General features: G+C 42.7%; 1 protein-coding gene across 1 annotated transcript; it reads left to right on the top strand.

Annotated features, from left to right (window-relative positions):
• The first annotated feature begins 709 nt into the window (after positions 1-709).
• On the top strand, positions 710-17,326 carry adam19b (ADAM metallopeptidase domain 19b). Its single transcript, XM_040118999.1, has 23 exons — positions 710-885; positions 1,172-1,284; positions 1,430-1,500; positions 8,602-8,680; positions 8,923-8,999; positions 10,474-10,675; positions 10,780-10,845; positions 11,130-11,201; positions 11,302-11,468; positions 11,696-11,780; positions 12,085-12,224; positions 12,369-12,546; positions 12,663-12,752; positions 12,961-13,156; positions 14,308-14,416; positions 14,586-14,802; positions 15,007-15,084; positions 15,683-15,791; positions 15,898-16,027; positions 16,172-16,274; positions 16,355-16,723; positions 16,812-16,909; positions 16,998-17,326. Exons 1-23 carry the CDS (start codon positions 768-770, stop codon positions 17,002-17,004), a joined length of 2,874 nt encoding a protein of 957 aa, XP_039974933.1. The 5' UTR covers positions 710-767; the 3' UTR covers positions 17,005-17,326.
• Positions 17,327-17,832: the final 506 nt, after the last annotated feature.

Genomic DNA, 17,832 nt, shown 5'->3' with positions numbered 1-17,832 from the left:
ATTAACCAGGCAGGCAGGGCTTGACAAAAACCAAGCAAAACATGCCAGTAGTTGCATGATGGGAAATGTGGGATCCATAATTTTTGGAGCTTGGCGCAATTTACTAATAACTGAAAAATCCGGATATTTGAAACTCTCTTGGTTCCAATTCATATCCTGTTTCTTCAATCTGTCGCTTTTTAGTCCCCCAACTTTATGGAAGTACCATTCGGAATTGCTGTAGTACCGCTTTAAGAAATAATGCTGAAAAATGCAGATGGTCCTTAAACAACCCCTTCAACCTGAACTGCTTTGTCGTAGAATGGTGATTATTTGACTGTCATCTTTATTAGTATTGATTAAAAGTAAAAATTAGACTATAGTTTCGCCTAAAATTGCGTATTGTTCCTTTGACAGTGTCTAATGTCAGGCAAAGTCTCCATAACAGCGTTAAACAGCGCCTCTTTCTCATTCCTAAGACTGACTGCAGGCCCGACTCTGGTGTCCGTTGCCCACTCGTACACCTTCTCATCCTATCATTGTCTTGCTTCGCCTCAGTCGACAGCTCCTCTCCCTGTGTATAAGGAAGGGGGGGGTACGCGCCCCGCGGTCTGCAAGCATCTCATTCAGACGAGCGGCGGCGGCGGCGGCAGCAGCAGCGGCGACGGCGGCCCATCGCGATGCCATACGGGAAGCGTTTTCTCCATCTGATGTGAAAATCCCGGGCCAGTTTACTGCCCATTTATGTCTCAGTTCGGCGAATTCATTTGGAGCCGTTTGCTGTTAGAATGCGTCCGGGAGCGCGTCCCCCTCCTCGCGATGCTGTGCGGTCCTCTCCGTGTCTGTGTCTCGTAGTTCTCCTCCACTGTGTTGAGGCTGCTGTATCTGCCGGCGGTGTTCATTATGGTGAGTCTGATTGTTTCCTCCGAGCCATGACTGAACTTGGATATGTACATGTCTTGCAGCAGCTGTATCGACATAGCACTGCGCTGGAATGTATTTCCAGTTTGAAATTCAATCCAACTCCAAATGTTTGTTTTCTTGTTGGGCTTGCAAAATGTAAACAGCAGTATTAATTAATTAATTAATTTTTTGAAACATATTTCAAGGGTCACTGAATTGCATAGGCTGCAGGTTACCTGTAACGTGGTCATTTGTCATGTTTTCCCTGTTTTGTTCTGTTGTTCATCAGGATTAAACGAGCAGGGTTCACCGAAGAGCATCCTTGAGCATGTACAGAGTTACGAGATTACTTATCCCATATGGCTGCATCCTCACAGACACACGAGGTCTGCCAACCAAGAGGTGAGTCAGTCAGTCTCTGTCCATTTGACTAATAAACGGATTAGAAAACACACAGAAACACATTTAAATCTTGATATAAGTCAGCTCTTGTTCAGTGACATCTCTGCTACCCCATTAACTATATCTGGGTTTTTTTTCTTTCCAGCATCCTGCAGAGACACAGGTTCTGATCTCAGCTGAGGGCCAGGAGCTCAATCTACACCTGGAGAAAAATGAGTGAGTGATTTCGAGAGAATCATGTGCAGAGCACTGCGGTGTTTTATACATAGAATTGGAGGTAAATGTCTGGCAACTTCTGCTGCAGATGAGAGGAGCAATGCTTCACATGAATAGGTTAAAACACAAATAAGATTAAACAGTTACCTGTACCAAATTATTTTTGTCTGATTAAATGAAGTTAGAGCATCAACATTGGCCTGTGTATCCATACACATCCACAAGACGCCCCGGCTAGCTCAATTCATTTGACCAGATGTTAGCCGTCACAGAAACATTTATAAGGTCAGTGCCCCTGTGGGTGCAGAGAGGGTGATGGTTTTGGACGACAGAGGGTTGACACTCGATCTGTGTGCCTTGGGCAAACAGGAAGTAAGACTGAGCTCCTGTACCTATAACGTCCTGTAATCTGATGGAGCTGTTCCTGTCCAGTAACAATGGGTTGGTGATAGGAAGTGAGCAGAGTATCTCAGAGTTTAATGGACTGTGTGATCGCTGGGCAGGGAGAGCAGTGAGGACTGTAGCTCTTGAGATGTCAGCGGTGACAACAGAGCTGTGGTTTCTCACTTCTGGATTTGAGTCAGCGCACAAGTAGAATGGGAACCCATTATAAGTATTAGAAGTGAAGTCCATTTTTACCATCAAATGTGTACTCTCTCTGTCAGTCATTCAGTCACAGGCACACGCATTAACAAACCATGACTCCACTGTGTCTGACTGACCGTCCCCTGAGGGAGTTGCCCCCCTGCTCTGCCTCCCCAGCAGGTGGTCACAATGTTAGATTTCCTCCCGGGCAAGGCATTTTCATCAGTCACACACAGCGTTTCTCTACGCATGTCTGGGTAAGAGTGGAACGGAGACGAGCAATGAAAGACAGTTGGTTTGAGATAGATTTGATAAAGCTTTTACAGTTTTTTGTGTCCCTCAAACTGAGATAGAGATGGTGTCCACTGGTACACGAAATCATCTTGAATAGTTCAAAGAAAGAGCAAGTATGAAGCAGCCGAAAAGGTTGAATTCATTTTACTCACAAGCAAGCAATGCATTTTGAAACCGTTTTTGTGCAACTTCTCAACTGTTTCCTGGGACAGGACAGCTGTGAACATTTCTACACACTCTGTACTATAAAGTAGAACAGGAGTGAATTGATGTGAAAAATAGCATAGTAACCGATATGTTTTGAAAAATTGATTCACAGAAATTAAATCAGTAGAGCATTAATATTTTTGATAATAGAGCATATGCAAGAAAATAAGACATTTTTAGGTAAAAACAGACGTTGTTTCCTATGAAAGAAAAACATCCCTTATCTTCTGGATTGATTCATTAATGTACTGTGTCTGACAGCTTTATTGACCGGGAATAGTCATGTAAATACGCTTAACTGTTCACTGGGATTTTGTGCTTCATTCACTTAAGCTTCAGCCTCTCATACTTGTACACATGCTACAATTCACTTAGGGACTGTACAAAAATTATTAGGAGAAGAGGGGGAGGGGGTTGAACAAGTGGGAGGATTCTGTGTTTTATTCAGTTAGTAGCTCATTACTCTATGTTCACCATAATTTCTCATGTGCAGTTTGGTGGATATGATGAAAATGATTGCTCTACAAAGATACAAAGTTTCAAATAATAATAATCTAATAATAATTCATATATCACTTTTCTTATCCTAGATATTATGTATTATGATAAAACCTTTGCATTTTTATGTAGTACAAAATTGGCACTGTCATATTATTTTGAGCTGCAGTTGTTATCTAAGTCAAAGGGAGGATCCGGTCCCTTACAAAACATAGTTTTAAAGCATTCAAAAAAAAAAAAAAAGAGCTTGCTGGCTCACTTTGTAGACCTTTTATTTGGTCTGAGATTTACCTCCATTGCCTGCCAGTGTTTCCCCTCTCTCCAAGCCTAAACAGAGAATCCCATACTGTGTTTTGATCTGTCCCTTGTTGGCCGAACATGGAGACATGTCTGGCTACTGTATGTGAGACTATAGGACAGGCTCAGGAAAGACAGAAGTTTGCTGTCCGTGAAGATCAATGTTTGAGTTTGGAGAGAAGCCAGAGAAAATGCTGCCAGTGTCCATCCCTGTGTCCTGGCTACTCCCTTGTGTCCTCATTGCCCCTGTAATTGTCAGCAGATAAGAGAGAAGCCAAATTAGCTGTGGGATGGTCTTGATCTTTTCTCTCTCTTTATCCCCTTTTATTTTACATCACAGTTTTTTCCACTCTCCTTCTTTTAATTCCAGTCCACCTCAACTGCTCTTTACTTGTTGTATCACTTAATCAAAGCATAAAGGAAGATATAGCTGTGAATTTTTTTGGGCTGTACTCCCAGTGGCTGGAGTCCAGACTCGGTCCATTTATGTCCTCCCCGGCCGTGCTTGTAAATGTGCATGGGTGTGTGAGCGCACGTTGGTCTTTTTTAGGTTTGCTCGTGCATCAATATGGGTGTCTGTGTGTGTGCCCAAGCTTTTATCTTAATGAAAGGCTGCGGGGCGTCCGTAGAGGGTTGATTCGGTTAAGAGCCAGGCAGAGGCTAGATTGTGCTGACTCAGAGAAAAGGAAAAAGGGATGTAAAAACAGGGTGAGAGGAAGGAACGGTGGAGGGAAGTAAATGATGGACTGGAGGAGAAGGATGGAGGTGACCAAAGTCACGGAAAGAGGAAAGTCGAGACAGCTGGGGTCAGTTTGGCTGTGAGTTATGTGCGTTGGGTTCGGATATGAAGTGTGTGGGTATTCTTGCTTCCTCCTCTCCATGACTTTCCCTGATCTTCTGTTTAATGCCCTTCCTGCACTCCCTTAAGTGCATGAACACATCCCTACACATCATTGTTGCACCCCTCCTCCCCTCTCCTCTCCTCATATGTCTTCCACTGTCCAGCCTAAACAACGAACACCCCGTTTTTTTTCTCATTTCTTCCCTTCCCTCACCTCATTTGATATTCCCCAGGGCTCCAGTACAAACATACATCTCCCACGCGCTCTCTGCAGGTCAGGGTTTGGGAGACTCTGGCCACACGCAGACAGACGGCACACACAGACACACTTGTACACACACGCAGCACACTAAAAGGACACAAAAATGACTCACAGCGCAGACCTGATGGATTGCAAGGAGCACAGAGCGAGGGATGCATTTGCTTGTCCTTGTTTCCCTTGTGGCTGTCTCTCAGTAGTGCGGCCGTGTCTGCTTAGATGTCTTAATCAAGGCCTCAGTGTTAGAGTGTGTGTTGTGGAAACACTCACACACAAAGGACTTCACACAATAGAACACTGGCCTCCCTGTGTAATAAAAGCCACTTAATCATCCATTGCTGAGTGGTACTTTGACTTTGCGTCTGCCTTCTCCCTCCCTCCGCTCATGTGTGGTGATGTCATCTGATACTATGAGAGAATGCGACCCACTGACCCTAATGCTTTACCCCACATCCATTTCTCCTCTCTCTGCACTTCACTATCTCCCAAGTACATTAGCATTACTCCCCCACCCCTTCTTTCTCCTCCTGAGGCTGAACCAAGCCTTTGTCTCAGACTCACTGCCAGATAGTCCTGATTCAGCCAGTATTTCGCTGCTCAATCACGGCATCTGTCTGGATGCTGGAGGGCATCCAAACCCTGTGGAGCACTCCCACCATCGCATAGAGGTTTTTAGAGTCATAATTTGAAAGCTGTCACTGTATTTGCCAAAATGCAATTAAGGATAAGGGTTTGGGGTATTCCAAGAGCGTTGGTGCAGAGTTACTGGTTGAGTAACTGCAAACTTAACACTATGGAGGAAATGAGGACACTGTTGCTAGGTTTATGCTACCTGTTGCTGACCAGTTGAGTTGTTGAGTTGTTGGCCAGTTGTTGCTGACTGAGTTCAAAGTCTTTTGGAAGTCAGGGACAGATGTAGAAATTAGCAGCTCAAACCATTAGCTGATTAACCGGTTAATTGTTTCTGTCATTTTTTAAGCAAAAATGCAAAAAATGTGCTGGTTCCAGCCTCTAAAATGTTAGGAATTGCTGGTTGTCTTTGTCCTATATGACAATAAACTTAACATCTTTAGGTGTTGAAGACGTCACCTTGGGCTCTCACGAATTGTGATGGGTATTTGTGAGTATTTTTTATAACATTTCACAGACTAGATTCCCAAATTTATTCATCATTATCATTCATACTCAAATTCGTCCCGTCCTCTGGTTCAGTCCAAAGTTGAGCAGCATCATTCTGCTTTCAGAAACACGTAGGTTTGTAAGAGTGCAATAATTGTTTGAGGTATTTGTGGAAAAGGCTGGCAGAATACAAAGGCCTATATTATTTTAAAAAAAAAACATACCACTATATATACAAGTGATTCAAATGATTCATTTACTTGAACTATGTTATTTTCTTTTGTCACTGAAGACTATTATCTACCTACAATCATACTATGTCCAACATATGTCCAACATAACATAAATAACTCGGCATTTGGTACAACTACATTTGTTATGGCGTTATAAAGTCTATATTTCCCTTTCAATGGAAAAGACAGTAGCCATATCAGCATGTGGTAAATCCATAGTGAGGTTTAAACTTTTCATCATAATTCATGGAGACATGGAAAAAACCCCACTAAAACTAAGCTGGTATTATCCTTTAAGTGGCGTATGTAGCTCTGTTAATGGCATGGTGTGTTTCTGTGTCACACAGTGGAAGGTTATATAGCCATCAGTCAACTATTGTACAAACTGTTGTCCCCAAGGACTAGTACATCAGCGCAGTTTAGCTCAGAAATGCAGCTGCTGACTGGCATGTTAGAAAAAGGGAGGATGGGGGAGAAAGGGCGTCAACACGTGTTTCCTCATGGAAGACGTGATTGTCTTTCCTGTACAACGACTGCGGCAGAGTAAAGCTCAGTCCATCATCAGGCACTCTGCCATTAATCTCCTTGTTGGAGCGATAGAGAGGGTCACACAGATGAGAGGAGAAAACTAGAGGAAGGCCAGATATAAATGAGGTTAGGGTCACATCACAACACAGCCTGGATTACCCCGTTTAGGGTGACATCAGCCGGCTTCATTACCACTGAGCAATCATTTTTAAGTCTTCTCCTAGAATGCTTGTGTGTGTGTGTATACGGAGCCCCCCCCCCAACCTCAGAGTGGTAATCTGTTAAAGCGTGGAGCAGCCGTTTCTGACTTGCTTTGTCGCTGATGGCATCAACAGGCTTTCTTTGTTTCAAGAGGCTTGTCTCCTTCAGGCCATCTGATAGGAGGACAAAAGAAAAACCCCCATCTTCCCTTCATTCGTCTTAACCAATCTTTAAAGGAATAGTTTTACAATTTGGGAAATGCGGTTATTCGCTTTCTTGCTGAGAGTTGGATGAGAAGATCAATGCCAATCTCAAGTCTGGATGCTAAATATGAATCTCCAGCCAGCAGCCGGTTAGCTTAGCTTAGCATACAAATTGAAAACAGGCTCTAGGGATCAGGGATCTAGCCTGGTTCTGTCACAGCAGCAAAATCCACCTACCAGCACATGTAAAACTCATTAATATATCTTGTTGTTTAAGTTGGTTGAAAGAGTTGCAGAGTCGGTATGAAAATAGTCTTGCACATAATACCCCATAAAACCACAATGTATCGGTTTCAATTTCAGTTTTTGTACAGATGAAACAAACTATATATAGCTATAACATGTTCATTCGTGAGCTTTAGATATACTGGTAGTCGGCTGTTGTTACTGTTGCACAGAGCTATGATAGCTGTTCTCCTGTGTCCTGACTTTATGCCAAACTAAGCTAAACGGCAGCTGGGTACAGACACGAGAGTGTTATCATTTTTCTTAATTAACGCTCAAGAAGAAAGCGAGTAAATGTAGTGCCCAAAATACTGAACTCTTTGTTGAACTAGGCTGCGCTGGTTTCCGCTCATTTCACCCCGCAAAGTTGAAAATAATAGCAGGTATTAAAGATACATACTGTAGCTATTACCCTGAGGTAAAGTCACAAGCTAGTTAGGATGAAAAATAAATGAAGGTTCCTGATAAATAATAAAAAAGTTAGTGGGACTAATCAGTGTGAGTCCATCTTAGGTCTGTCGGATGTTAGTCAGATCCACTCTTTCAACCAGCATCTGTAGATGCATGTAGGTTTCCCTGCAGCTTGATATCACTGCAGATACAGCCTGTTTGATGGATTGGGGTTAGACTGAGGGAGGAGAGATGGGAAGAGATTTAGAGAGACGGAGCTAAAGGAAACCAGCTGTGAGGCAGACAGAGTTTATGAATGAAAACAGGAAGAATGGATTGAAGCCAGTTTGGAAGGAGAGAGACAGGAAAACAAGCATCTGTACGAGATGTAAATATTGGGCTGACAGGTTGACACAAGTCTGACAGAAACAGCCCGAGAGTCCAAAGACACCCACTCAACCATACACACACACACACACACACACACACACACACACACACACACACACACACACACACACACACACACACACACACACACACACAAACACACACACACACACACACAAAGATGGAGAGTAAGAGGAATATGTTTTACCGCAATAAAATTAATGTTTCTCTGGATATGTGCGCACTGATTTATCAACCTCTCCTGTGCAGTCTGTATTGTATACTAATGGAGAAAATCCAGTCATAGAGAAAAAATAGGAGGATATGACTGAATAATAGCCCTTTCAAACAAATGCGGCCTGGACATTGCAAAATACCCAAACTGTCATAGCAAAGGGATGTTATCATCTCCTCATTCAGCTCTCCAGAAAGCAAGCAGGGTCATTTGGGAAAGGTATATATGGATTTTATTAGAGACAAAAAAACATTTCCACATTCTTTTTTGTATTTTTTTTTTATCTTTGAGAGGATCTTTGTCTAAATCTTTGAAACTGCCTGGTTTTGTAGAGCATCTCTGTCAGAATGAATGTTTTATGAGCTGTAAGCAGCTGGAGAGAATCTGTCTTCTATCCCCTCTGTTTCCTGTAGCGTTTATGTTGTGTATTTTTCACCGTCAGTCCCCCATATTGTTGTTGTTTCAGGGAATTGAATGTCTGACACTAAATATATTCTCTTGCAAATTGTCCCTGAGTTTGTATTGTCTTTCACCAGGCAATTGTTGGCCCCTGGATACCAGGAAATATGGTACACCCCTGATGGAGCCCGCAAGTCCTCGTCTCCTGCCAGCACTGTAAGTCTCTATAAGACAGTTAAATTTTCTTAAAATGCAGAGTGGGGTCGTAAATGATCATAGAGGAGACATAATTATCGATGCAGTTGATCAAATACAATAGTATGTGGACATAAAATGCTACAGTGTCTGCTCACATAACAAGGTCCTGTGGTTGAATATCAGTCTCTCTTACCACTGTGTCACCTGACTTCTCTACAAAGAGAGCTGTGTGCTGAGCTGTGATTGTTTTTGTCTACCAGGGGCACTGTTTCTACCATGGGACGGTTCAGGGCATTGAAGGTTCCAGCCTTGCTGTTAGCACATGCTCAGGACTCAGGTAAGTAAAATTCCACCTCGGGCTGTATTCACAAAGTTTTATAATATTTAGAGTTGCTCCCAGTGGTGAAAGACATTTCCTAGATTTTAAAAAGTCTCCCATAAGACTAAATCCCTCAAAAATAAAAGGCTATTCATGAAGACAGCCCCTACAGTTAAGAGCAGCGATTGATGAGCTGCTTTTTTTGCATTTTGCATTTGTTGGGCCAAAATGTTTGGGCCAACAAATGCAAACAAAATTAAAGGATATAAAGCAAATTCCCCTGTGTTTTCAGACTCATTGATAGAATACCTGTCTACTTAATAGGCAGTTTACAGTTTACTTGCCAATATATAGGCGAGAATTTGTGCAAATGTTAAGCCATTTTCACAGCTCTAAATATCACTGCTTTCCCTTCCTTTGTCATGCGCATGTGTGCATGTAAAAAGCCGATTAGAAATTTGGTTACATGCACACATTGCCAATGGGTCGCCTTTCTTCAGGAGAAAATGAGGTTTCACTAATATCCTATCTCGGGGTTCCCATATTCATGAGGCCTAAAAGGTTAGGTTATTGCAGAAAGCTGACTGTAGCCCAGTTACTTACATGCATATAAATGCACTGATAATAATGATGATAATACTGTTTGTGAACATGAACTTGTAGATGGAAAGAAGTTGTAACCAGCACCTGCAGAGCCTGTTATCAGTCCATGGATGAATAGATAAGGTGACCGGGCGGTAGTGTGCGGTGTCTTGTGTAGTCCAGTAGGTTAGTAGGTCATTGGCTCCAGAGTTGGTTCATCGAGTACAGCTCAGTAAGGAGATCCTGTGTTTTCTCCTGGTGTGCGTCCAGAGCAGCTGATACTTCCCACATACAGAGGAGGAACTGGCGTGCACTGAGAGAAATCGTAGCCATACGCGTGTTTTCGCGGGCTCATTGCTCTGCATCTGGAGGACGAGTGGATCTTTTTACTAATGTAGATTATCTGGAGAAATACAAACAAGGCATACAGGGACACTGACATGTGGGCGTCTGACCTCTCCAGATGTTTCTTACAGCTGTGTGACTTGCTGTGTGCATTCTCATGTGTTTGTGGGTAGGCGTCTGTGCTCATGAGTGGTTTTGTGAAAAAACAAGAAGATTGTGTATCGCTCTGTCTCTCCTTGAGGATCTTCATTTATATACACTAATAAATCAACTGAGGCATGTGTCCCTATGCTCCTCTCATCTATAAAACCGCCACACCCAAATAGAAAAATTTCTGATCTGTCCTGCAACCATATGGTTTTCCCCATTACTGGAATTGACATGTAATCATGTGTTTTAACATTTAAAAGGACAGGGGTTATTAGTGACTATGTTTGCAAGAGAAACAATGTCTTTTTGCAGTATGCCCCAACATGCTGATAGAAAGACGGCAACATCATTAATCCACATTGATTTCCTCAAGCTATGATTGGATGGAACCATCAACTGGGCCTTTTTCCCCCAGGGGACTGATTTCTCTGAACGCAAGCGTCAGCTACCTGATAGAGCCTCTTCCTGTTTTCACGGATGCTCAGCGGCACGCTGTGTTCAGAGCCGAGAGTCTCCATCTACCCAGAGGTAGCTGCCTGCATCACCATGGCAACAAGGGGCACGAGGAGCGGCTTAAGGACTTCATCCGTGGAATGATGTCACCACGGAGCGCGAGGGTGAGTTCAGCAAGGAAGAGTAGCAATCATCTGCCCGAAATTTTCACACAAAGCATGACAATATGTTCACCACATATTCTGCATTAAACTGTTTCCGTTTTCAGGAGAAAAGGGACCTGAGTCAGAACATGAAGTATGTAGAGCTGCTGATAGTGGCGGACAAGGCTGAGGTGAGGACACAGCTCTTGATATGCTCATATTTGGTCACTTTCTAACCTGACAGGAATTTTGTTTTATCACGCTGTTAAATGTGGGTGTAGATTTTACCCATCAGCTTATTTACTGGTAAACTTTATAAATAGTTGAAGTAAATATACAGCTCCGAGTCACTTCCTGTTTGTTATAGGAAGTTTGAAATTTCCTTTTTGAGGTTTGTGAAGATGTTTAAAATAACTCTGGGGGTGTGTGTGGATGTGTCTGTTTCAATGTAGCATGTTATTAAAATCTTTTGCAGTTTGAGAAGCACGGGAGTAGTCGCGAGAAGACCACACTGAAACTACTGGAAGCAGCTAACTTGGTTGACAAGGTAATGTCTGATGTGAAGCGAGAAAACCACACATAGATTTGGTAATAACTGGTATAATTCTCCGTCTGACACTGTTTTCTGTGTCTCTCAACACCTGCAGTACTACAAGGCTTTGAGCATCCGTGTGCCATTAATCGGTCTGGAGGTGTGGACCAGCCAGGACATGATCAGCGTGTCGGATAACCCACACAGCACTCTTGCATCATTTCTGTCCTGGAGACGCAAACAGCTCCGCACTCTCCCCAACGACAACGCTCAGCTCATCACGTCAGTGTCGCTCCCTCTCTCTCTCGTCTCCCACTTATCTTCCCATTTGTCAGTCTTCACCCTCTCCAACATTAGTGTCTCCCAATCCCCTGTAAGGACCCTGTCCCACGGGGCAGATCTCTGAGTTGATTTCATCTTCATTGTGCGACACAATAACCATCCCCAGTTGTATCCCAGCGGGCTGTTGTCAAGGTGGAACTAATCAGCCGTGGCGTTTCTGTCTCCAGGGGGAAGTCATTCCAGGGCACAACTATTGGGCTGGCACCTCTCAAAGCCATGTGCTCCGACTACCAGTCTGGTGGAGTGAACACGGTGAGAGACAAGAGTCTGAACAAACAATAATCCTCTGCCCATCAGGAGACATCCTCATCATTTTGTTATCAACTTGCTACAACTTGACAAAAATAAAATATATGGTTTTCTCTGTGATAACAACACGTACTGTTAAACAATTAAGAGCATTACTGTAAATCTGATCAAATAAGGATCTTTTTTTCAGGTTTTAATTTTCTTACAATTACTGTGATGGAACGCTAGCATGCACCAAGTGGTGATGATGTAATAATAATCTTAAAGTCATCTTTGAGAGTCACTTCTGGCTCTTCTCTTCAAAAAGGACCACTCAGAATCAGCTGTTGGTGTTGCCGCCACCGTGGTGCACGAGATGGGTCATAACTTAGGCATGAGCCATGACAGTGTAGGCTGCTGTCAGGCGAGAGCAGAAGATGGGGGTTGCATCATGGCCGCTGCTACTGGGTAAGATACACAAATTACTACCACAATAAAAAAATATATATGTAGTTATTAAGGCAGAGAAAAAACATGGGTTTTGAACATTAGATTTAATGAAGTATTGTGTGATTATTTGCATACTGTATTTGTGCTTCTTCCATGGCGCAGGCACCCATTTCCACGTGTGTTTAATGGCTGTAACGAGAAGGATCTGAATAGCTACCTGAGCTCTGGAGGAGGGAAGTGTCTCTTCAACTTGCCGAACACCAGAGCCATGTATGGAGGGCAGCGCTGCGGCAATGGTTACCTGGAGGACGGAGAAGAATGTGACTGTGGAGAGGAAGAGGTCAGTGTTTGTGTGTGTGTGTGTGTGTTTGTGACTCTGGAGTCTCTGGTGTGTCGAAGTGTTTACATTTATCTCACAAGTTTTTGCCAGGACTCATGACTCGCGTTTTTGTGTAGGAGTGCACCAGTCCCTGTTGTAATGCCAACAACTGCACACTGAAAGCCGGAGCTGAGTGCGCCCATGGCATCTGCTGTGATAACTGCAAGGTACGAACACTAGAATCTGTAAACATGCGAACAAAGGGAAACAAAGAAAAAATCCTGTCTCCTATGAGGAATGCATCCCCCAGGCTGATTCTTACTCTTAGATAAACACTGCAGCTCTTGAATTATAGCTCTACAATTAATTTTTCTTCTCTGTCTTTCCTTGTTCTGGTGTTTCCTAAATTTCGCCTCTTCATCTCTCACTGTCCAGTTGAAGAGCCCAGGTGTGCTGTGCCGTGCTCCCTCGGGGCCGTGTGACCTGCCAGAGTACTGCAATGGGAAAGCCGAGTCTTGTCCTGCTAATTTCTATCTGGTGGATGGTACGTCGTGCGCAGGCGGCCAGGCCTACTGTTACACTGGCATGTGTCTGACCCTGGAGCAGCAGTGTCTGTCACTGTGGGGACGAGGTTGGTAAACTGGTTGCTCATAACCTGCAAGTGTTTTGTTCTAAATGGGACATATCCTCCATTTTGATCACATGTATGATGTGTCATATATAGTATGGAGGCAGCATTTATATTACATGAATATACACTCAGTTTCCAGTTTATTGAGTACACCGAACAAAAACTAATGTTGTCTACTACTTTGCTAAACCCCTGTTTATATGCGGCATAGTTTATCTTGATAGACCCTTTTTACAGAGGACATTCTGACGTGTCATGGCTTATTAGAAGAGTTGAATAGAGCAGAGCCATAGTTAAAATTATTAGTAACACCTGTGCCTTTCCTACTAAAACAAGTCAAAATGTCTTTTGGGAAACAGCCTTTTTGCCAGACTGTATACGTGTTGATTTTCACAAATAAATGTACGTGTTCAGATGAATTCTTGATGTAATATTCTAAAAGTGCACATTAGCAAAGTGTTTGACTTCAGTTTATTTTTCTATTTAATGCTCAGCGGGAAAAAATGCATTGTGCCACTGACAATTCTGACAGCATGTGAAACCCACATCAAGTGTCTATTTGTGTTTACTTGAGGTGGTAAAAGATTCAGTCAGATTGTTAAAATGTAATACCGACTCAAATTGACATGTATTTTGAGCTAGGTTGAATTAAGGAATTTCCTAAAGAAGAATATGAGCCTAACTGCACTTAAAAAAAAGGTCTTATTTATTCATAAAGGCATGATGGGATGAAAGAAGTTTTTTTTAAGAGATGTTGCCTAACTTATAAAGATCACTAATGGATATATGCAAAATTTTGACCATCAAGTAGTCTCACATTGTATCTTTAAAGAAGTTAAACATCCAGCGCATGCTGAAGCAAAGAGGCTGGACAGTGTTAGAGATGAGCCCTCAGTGGGTGCGAGGATTAGGGATCATCATTATTATTATTATTATTTTTGGACAGTGTCCATATTCGTGTTGTGACGGAGCCTCCCTGGAGAGCCTTTGTAGTGCCAGAGGAGCCACACAGAACTGTAAGGGGTGCCATCTGGTCTCCATCAGGTGGTCGCATACAAGACACTGTGCATGAATTTGTGTTCAGTTACTGGGTTTGTGTGTGCGCAGCAGTATTAATATGTTTCTGTGCATTTTCTTCCTCCCAACCACAGATGGCCGCCCAGCCCCTGACCTGTGTTTCGAGAAGGTAAACGAAGCTGGGGACATGTATGGGAACTGTGGCAAAGATCTGCTTGGGAAATACAGGAGCTGTAAGGACAGGTGAGGAATAAAACGTTCAGCCGTGCATACACACGTACACTTTGGCTGATATACTCCTCCTTCAGTTCAAGAAGTGCTTCTACAGTTCCTAATAATTAAAACTTTAATATCTTGTGGCCTTTTCCATGTTGAACATTGAATAATCCCAGCAAACTATTATTTCTGCCAGGGATGCTAAATGTGGGAAAATCCAGTGCTTAACTTCAGCCTCCAAGCCCATCGAGAACAATGCCGTTCGCATAGAGACCACAGTCACTGTCGGACACAAGAGGATCCAATGTATGGGAACACATGTGTACAAGCCTGGGCAGGAGGACGAGGAGGCGGAGGGTGACACTCTGGACCCAGGCCTGGTCATGACGGGCACTAAGTGTGGTGATGATTCGGTGAGACTCACACATGCATGGGGATGTACTTAATAGAATTTATTATTGAGGGCATGTCAGTATTTTTTTTACCTGTCAGATGGCCACATGTAACTGATGTCACTTGCTAACTTTGTGGCCGCAACGATTGTGATTTTCATGAAGTAACATTCAACTACTCCGACTCTCTGCCTTTCTTCCTCACACCCCTCCTTCTTTCAACAGATTTGTTTTAATGGAGAATGCCGCAATACATCTTTTCTCAGAGCTGACGAGTGCAATGCCAAGTGCAATGGACACGGGGTAAGTTTCCATGAGTGAGAGGAAGGATGCTGTGAGATTTATTTCCTAGGAGTGTTGGGGAAGGTTTGGCTGCTAGCCCACTATTACTGGAAATGGCAACCTTGGCAGTGGAACAAGATTTAGATCCTTTACTTAATTAAAAGGAGAAACACGGCAATTTAAAAAGAAAAATTCTGTTACAGTGCGTGTCCTGCATTGACAATAGTAAAAGTAAAGAAGTGTAATCAGCAGAATTTATTTAGAGTATCCAAAGCACTCATTATACAGCAGGACGGTCCCGTTCACTGTTCCCTCTTAATCTAAAAAGTAATTGTAGCTGTCAGATTAATGTAGCGAAAAAGTGGATTATTTTCTCTCAAAATGTAGTGGATTGAAGGTATAAAATAGCAGAAAGTAAACTGCAAGTACCTTAAAAGTGTACTCAAGTAAAGTAACTTAGTAACATCCCACCGTTGAGCCTTGGACTCTTTTCCACTTAGAACGATTTGGAAGAACCTCTTTAGTCCTATTATGTTGTTCATTCCAATCCCTGCATGTCACAGTGCTGAATTAAGGCATTTTCGTTGTAATTTGAATGGGTATTATGTTCTCTCACCAGCTGTGTAACAACAACCATAACTGCCACTGTGACCCAGGCTGGTCTCCTCCTCTGTGTGACCAGAGGGGGTCAGGTGGGAGTGTAGACAGTGGACCTGTCATCAGCCACAGTGAGACCCTTTTTTTTTTTTTCTAAATGTGCTTATATTGACAGTTTAAAATATTTCTTTGAAATCATGCTGCTTCCTGACTCTTGTCTTCTCCGTATTCCATCAGGTAGTCTCCTTCCTGTCCTGCTTGTCCTCCCTCTGGCTGTCTTTCTGGTTTTGGCTGCTGTTGGACTGTGGTGCTGCTACAGGCATAAACTCCACCCACTGAAAACTTCAGCTCCACCTCCAGTGCCAAAGTATGTAGTTCTGTTAAAGGGTTTAATACTAATACTCTACATTTACTGAACAAGCAGTTTGTGGACAGTGTTTTGGCTTTCCAAGTCCCCATGTTGTGTGGATGTAGAGTATGAATGATGAGTCTGTACTTCTGTTTCCAACAGTTGTTCAGTCCCAGTCGAGGGCAAGCCTTTCTATGCTGACGGTCATGTGAACGGTCACGCCAACCCAACCTTCTTGCTAAAGAAACAGCAGTCAGACCACCTGGTAAAGTAGCCCATGATGACCCAAATAGCACTGTATTTTCTCTATTGTTTTTGAGCATTAAATTAAACATTCTGCCACAGGTGAAGTCCTCTCCTCATCCAAGCCCGTCTTGCTCGACGCGGTCCAGACACGCTATTGTGCGTCCGGCAGTGAAGCCTCCTCCGATACCCGCGTACGCTGCCGAGAAAAAAGAGCAGACGCCTCAGCCTCAGATCCAGCCTGCACCTTCTCCTCAGAGACAATGCTCTCCTCAGGCTTACGCTCCCCGTCCTTTTAAATCTGCGCAGCTGACCGAGCAGAGACAAGACCGGGCTCCTCCGCCACCTTCAGGACCTCCACCTTTGCCTTCCCTGGATCCTAAAAGTTGCTCCCAGCCTTCAGCAGTACCTAAAACCCGGCCAGACCCTCCTAACAGACCTCCACCACCTTGTCCTGTCACGAGACCATCAGTGGGGAATATTTTTTGTATACATTTTTATTTAAGTAAAGCCATATGCAAACTGAACATGAAATGTCTGATTTGTCATTTTTATGTAGGAACAACATCAAGTGAAAGGCCTGCAGGTTACCACCAATGCCCTGCAGAGAGGAAAAGCTGCTTTGGCTCCATCAGCTGGACAAAAAAAGCCAAATAGGTAAATCATTTGTTTTTGGTTTTTTTTCCTAATGCCAGACAATGCAAATCCCTTGTTAACTTGTTTTTTTTTTTTTCTTTTCTTTTAGAACCTAATCTAAGATCTCAGGGAGACGTCGGGGACAACCACTTATTTCCAGAAATGAATTTCCTCAAACTGTCTTTTTAGAAGCTGGCCAAGAAAATGTGGCACCGTGGGATAAGATGAATACTTGACATACTTGGTCTGTGGATTACAGTATATTTATACTGACAGGTTATAGAATATATCACAACGAGTATGTTTTAAGTCTAAGATTTAAGCTTAATTTGTGTTTTGTAAATTAGCCCTACGTGTAAGCAGTATCTACTTGAAATAGCCAGGGCTGTGAATTTTATTAGTTTCTTTTCTTTTCTTTTCTTTTCTTTTCTTTTCTTTTCTTTTCTTTTCTTTGTTTTTTTTTGTTTTGTTTTGTTTTTGCTTTTGTTTTTGCTTTTGCTTTTGCTTTTGTTTTGTTTTTTGTGATTGTTGTCCCAGATGTTAAAGGAGATGTGAAATTGTTCCGTGTGTTAGCAGTGTTGAAACACTGCTCCAGGAGCATTTTTTCAAAAAGTAAACTAAAATCAACGTTTACAGTGTAGCCTACGTACTAAACATGGTGTCTCTTAAAGAGCATCAGCTGTAATGGGATATCTTATATTAAGAAAAGATGCCAATAGTGAAGTGCTTACGCTTCTTATAATTGAAAAATAATGGGATTTTAACTGGACTAATGGGGACCAGTGAAAGCCCTACATGCATGCTGTAAGTATATGCTTATGCTGAGAGATACATGTCTGATATGTAGCAGGAAACGTCAGAGATTTTTCTTCTTTTTTTTTTATCTTTGTTTTTATGATTTTATATTGTTGTGATGTTGCACTTTTAGCAATCTTTTTAGTATC

Source organism: Xiphias gladius, chromosome 23 (assembly GCF_016859285.1).
Source record: "Xiphias gladius isolate SHS-SW01 ecotype Sanya breed wild chromosome 23, ASM1685928v1, whole genome shotgun sequence".
Taxonomy (NCBI): domain Eukaryota; kingdom Metazoa; phylum Chordata; class Actinopteri; order Istiophoriformes; family Xiphiidae; genus Xiphias; species Xiphias gladius.
The sequence above is the reverse complement of the archived record's forward strand: the minus strand, read 5'-3'. Positions and strand labels throughout refer to the sequence as shown.

What these genes read in the sequence shown, in the direction of transcription:
- adam19b (XM_040118999.1), top strand. Translation starts at nt 768, where the DNA reads ATGCGTCCGGGAGCGCGTCCCCCTCCTCGCGATGCTGTGCGGTCCTCT. An exon ending in TGTCACCACGGAGCGCGAGG is followed by an intron (nt 10,676 to 10,779) that starts GTGAGTTCAGCA and finishes TTCCGTTTTCAG; the next exon opens with GAGAAAAGGGACCTGAGTCA. An exon ending in GTCCTGTCACGAGACCATCA is followed by an intron (nt 16,724 to 16,811) that starts GTGGGGAATATT and finishes ATTTTTATGTAG; the next exon opens with GAACAACATCAAGTGAAAGG.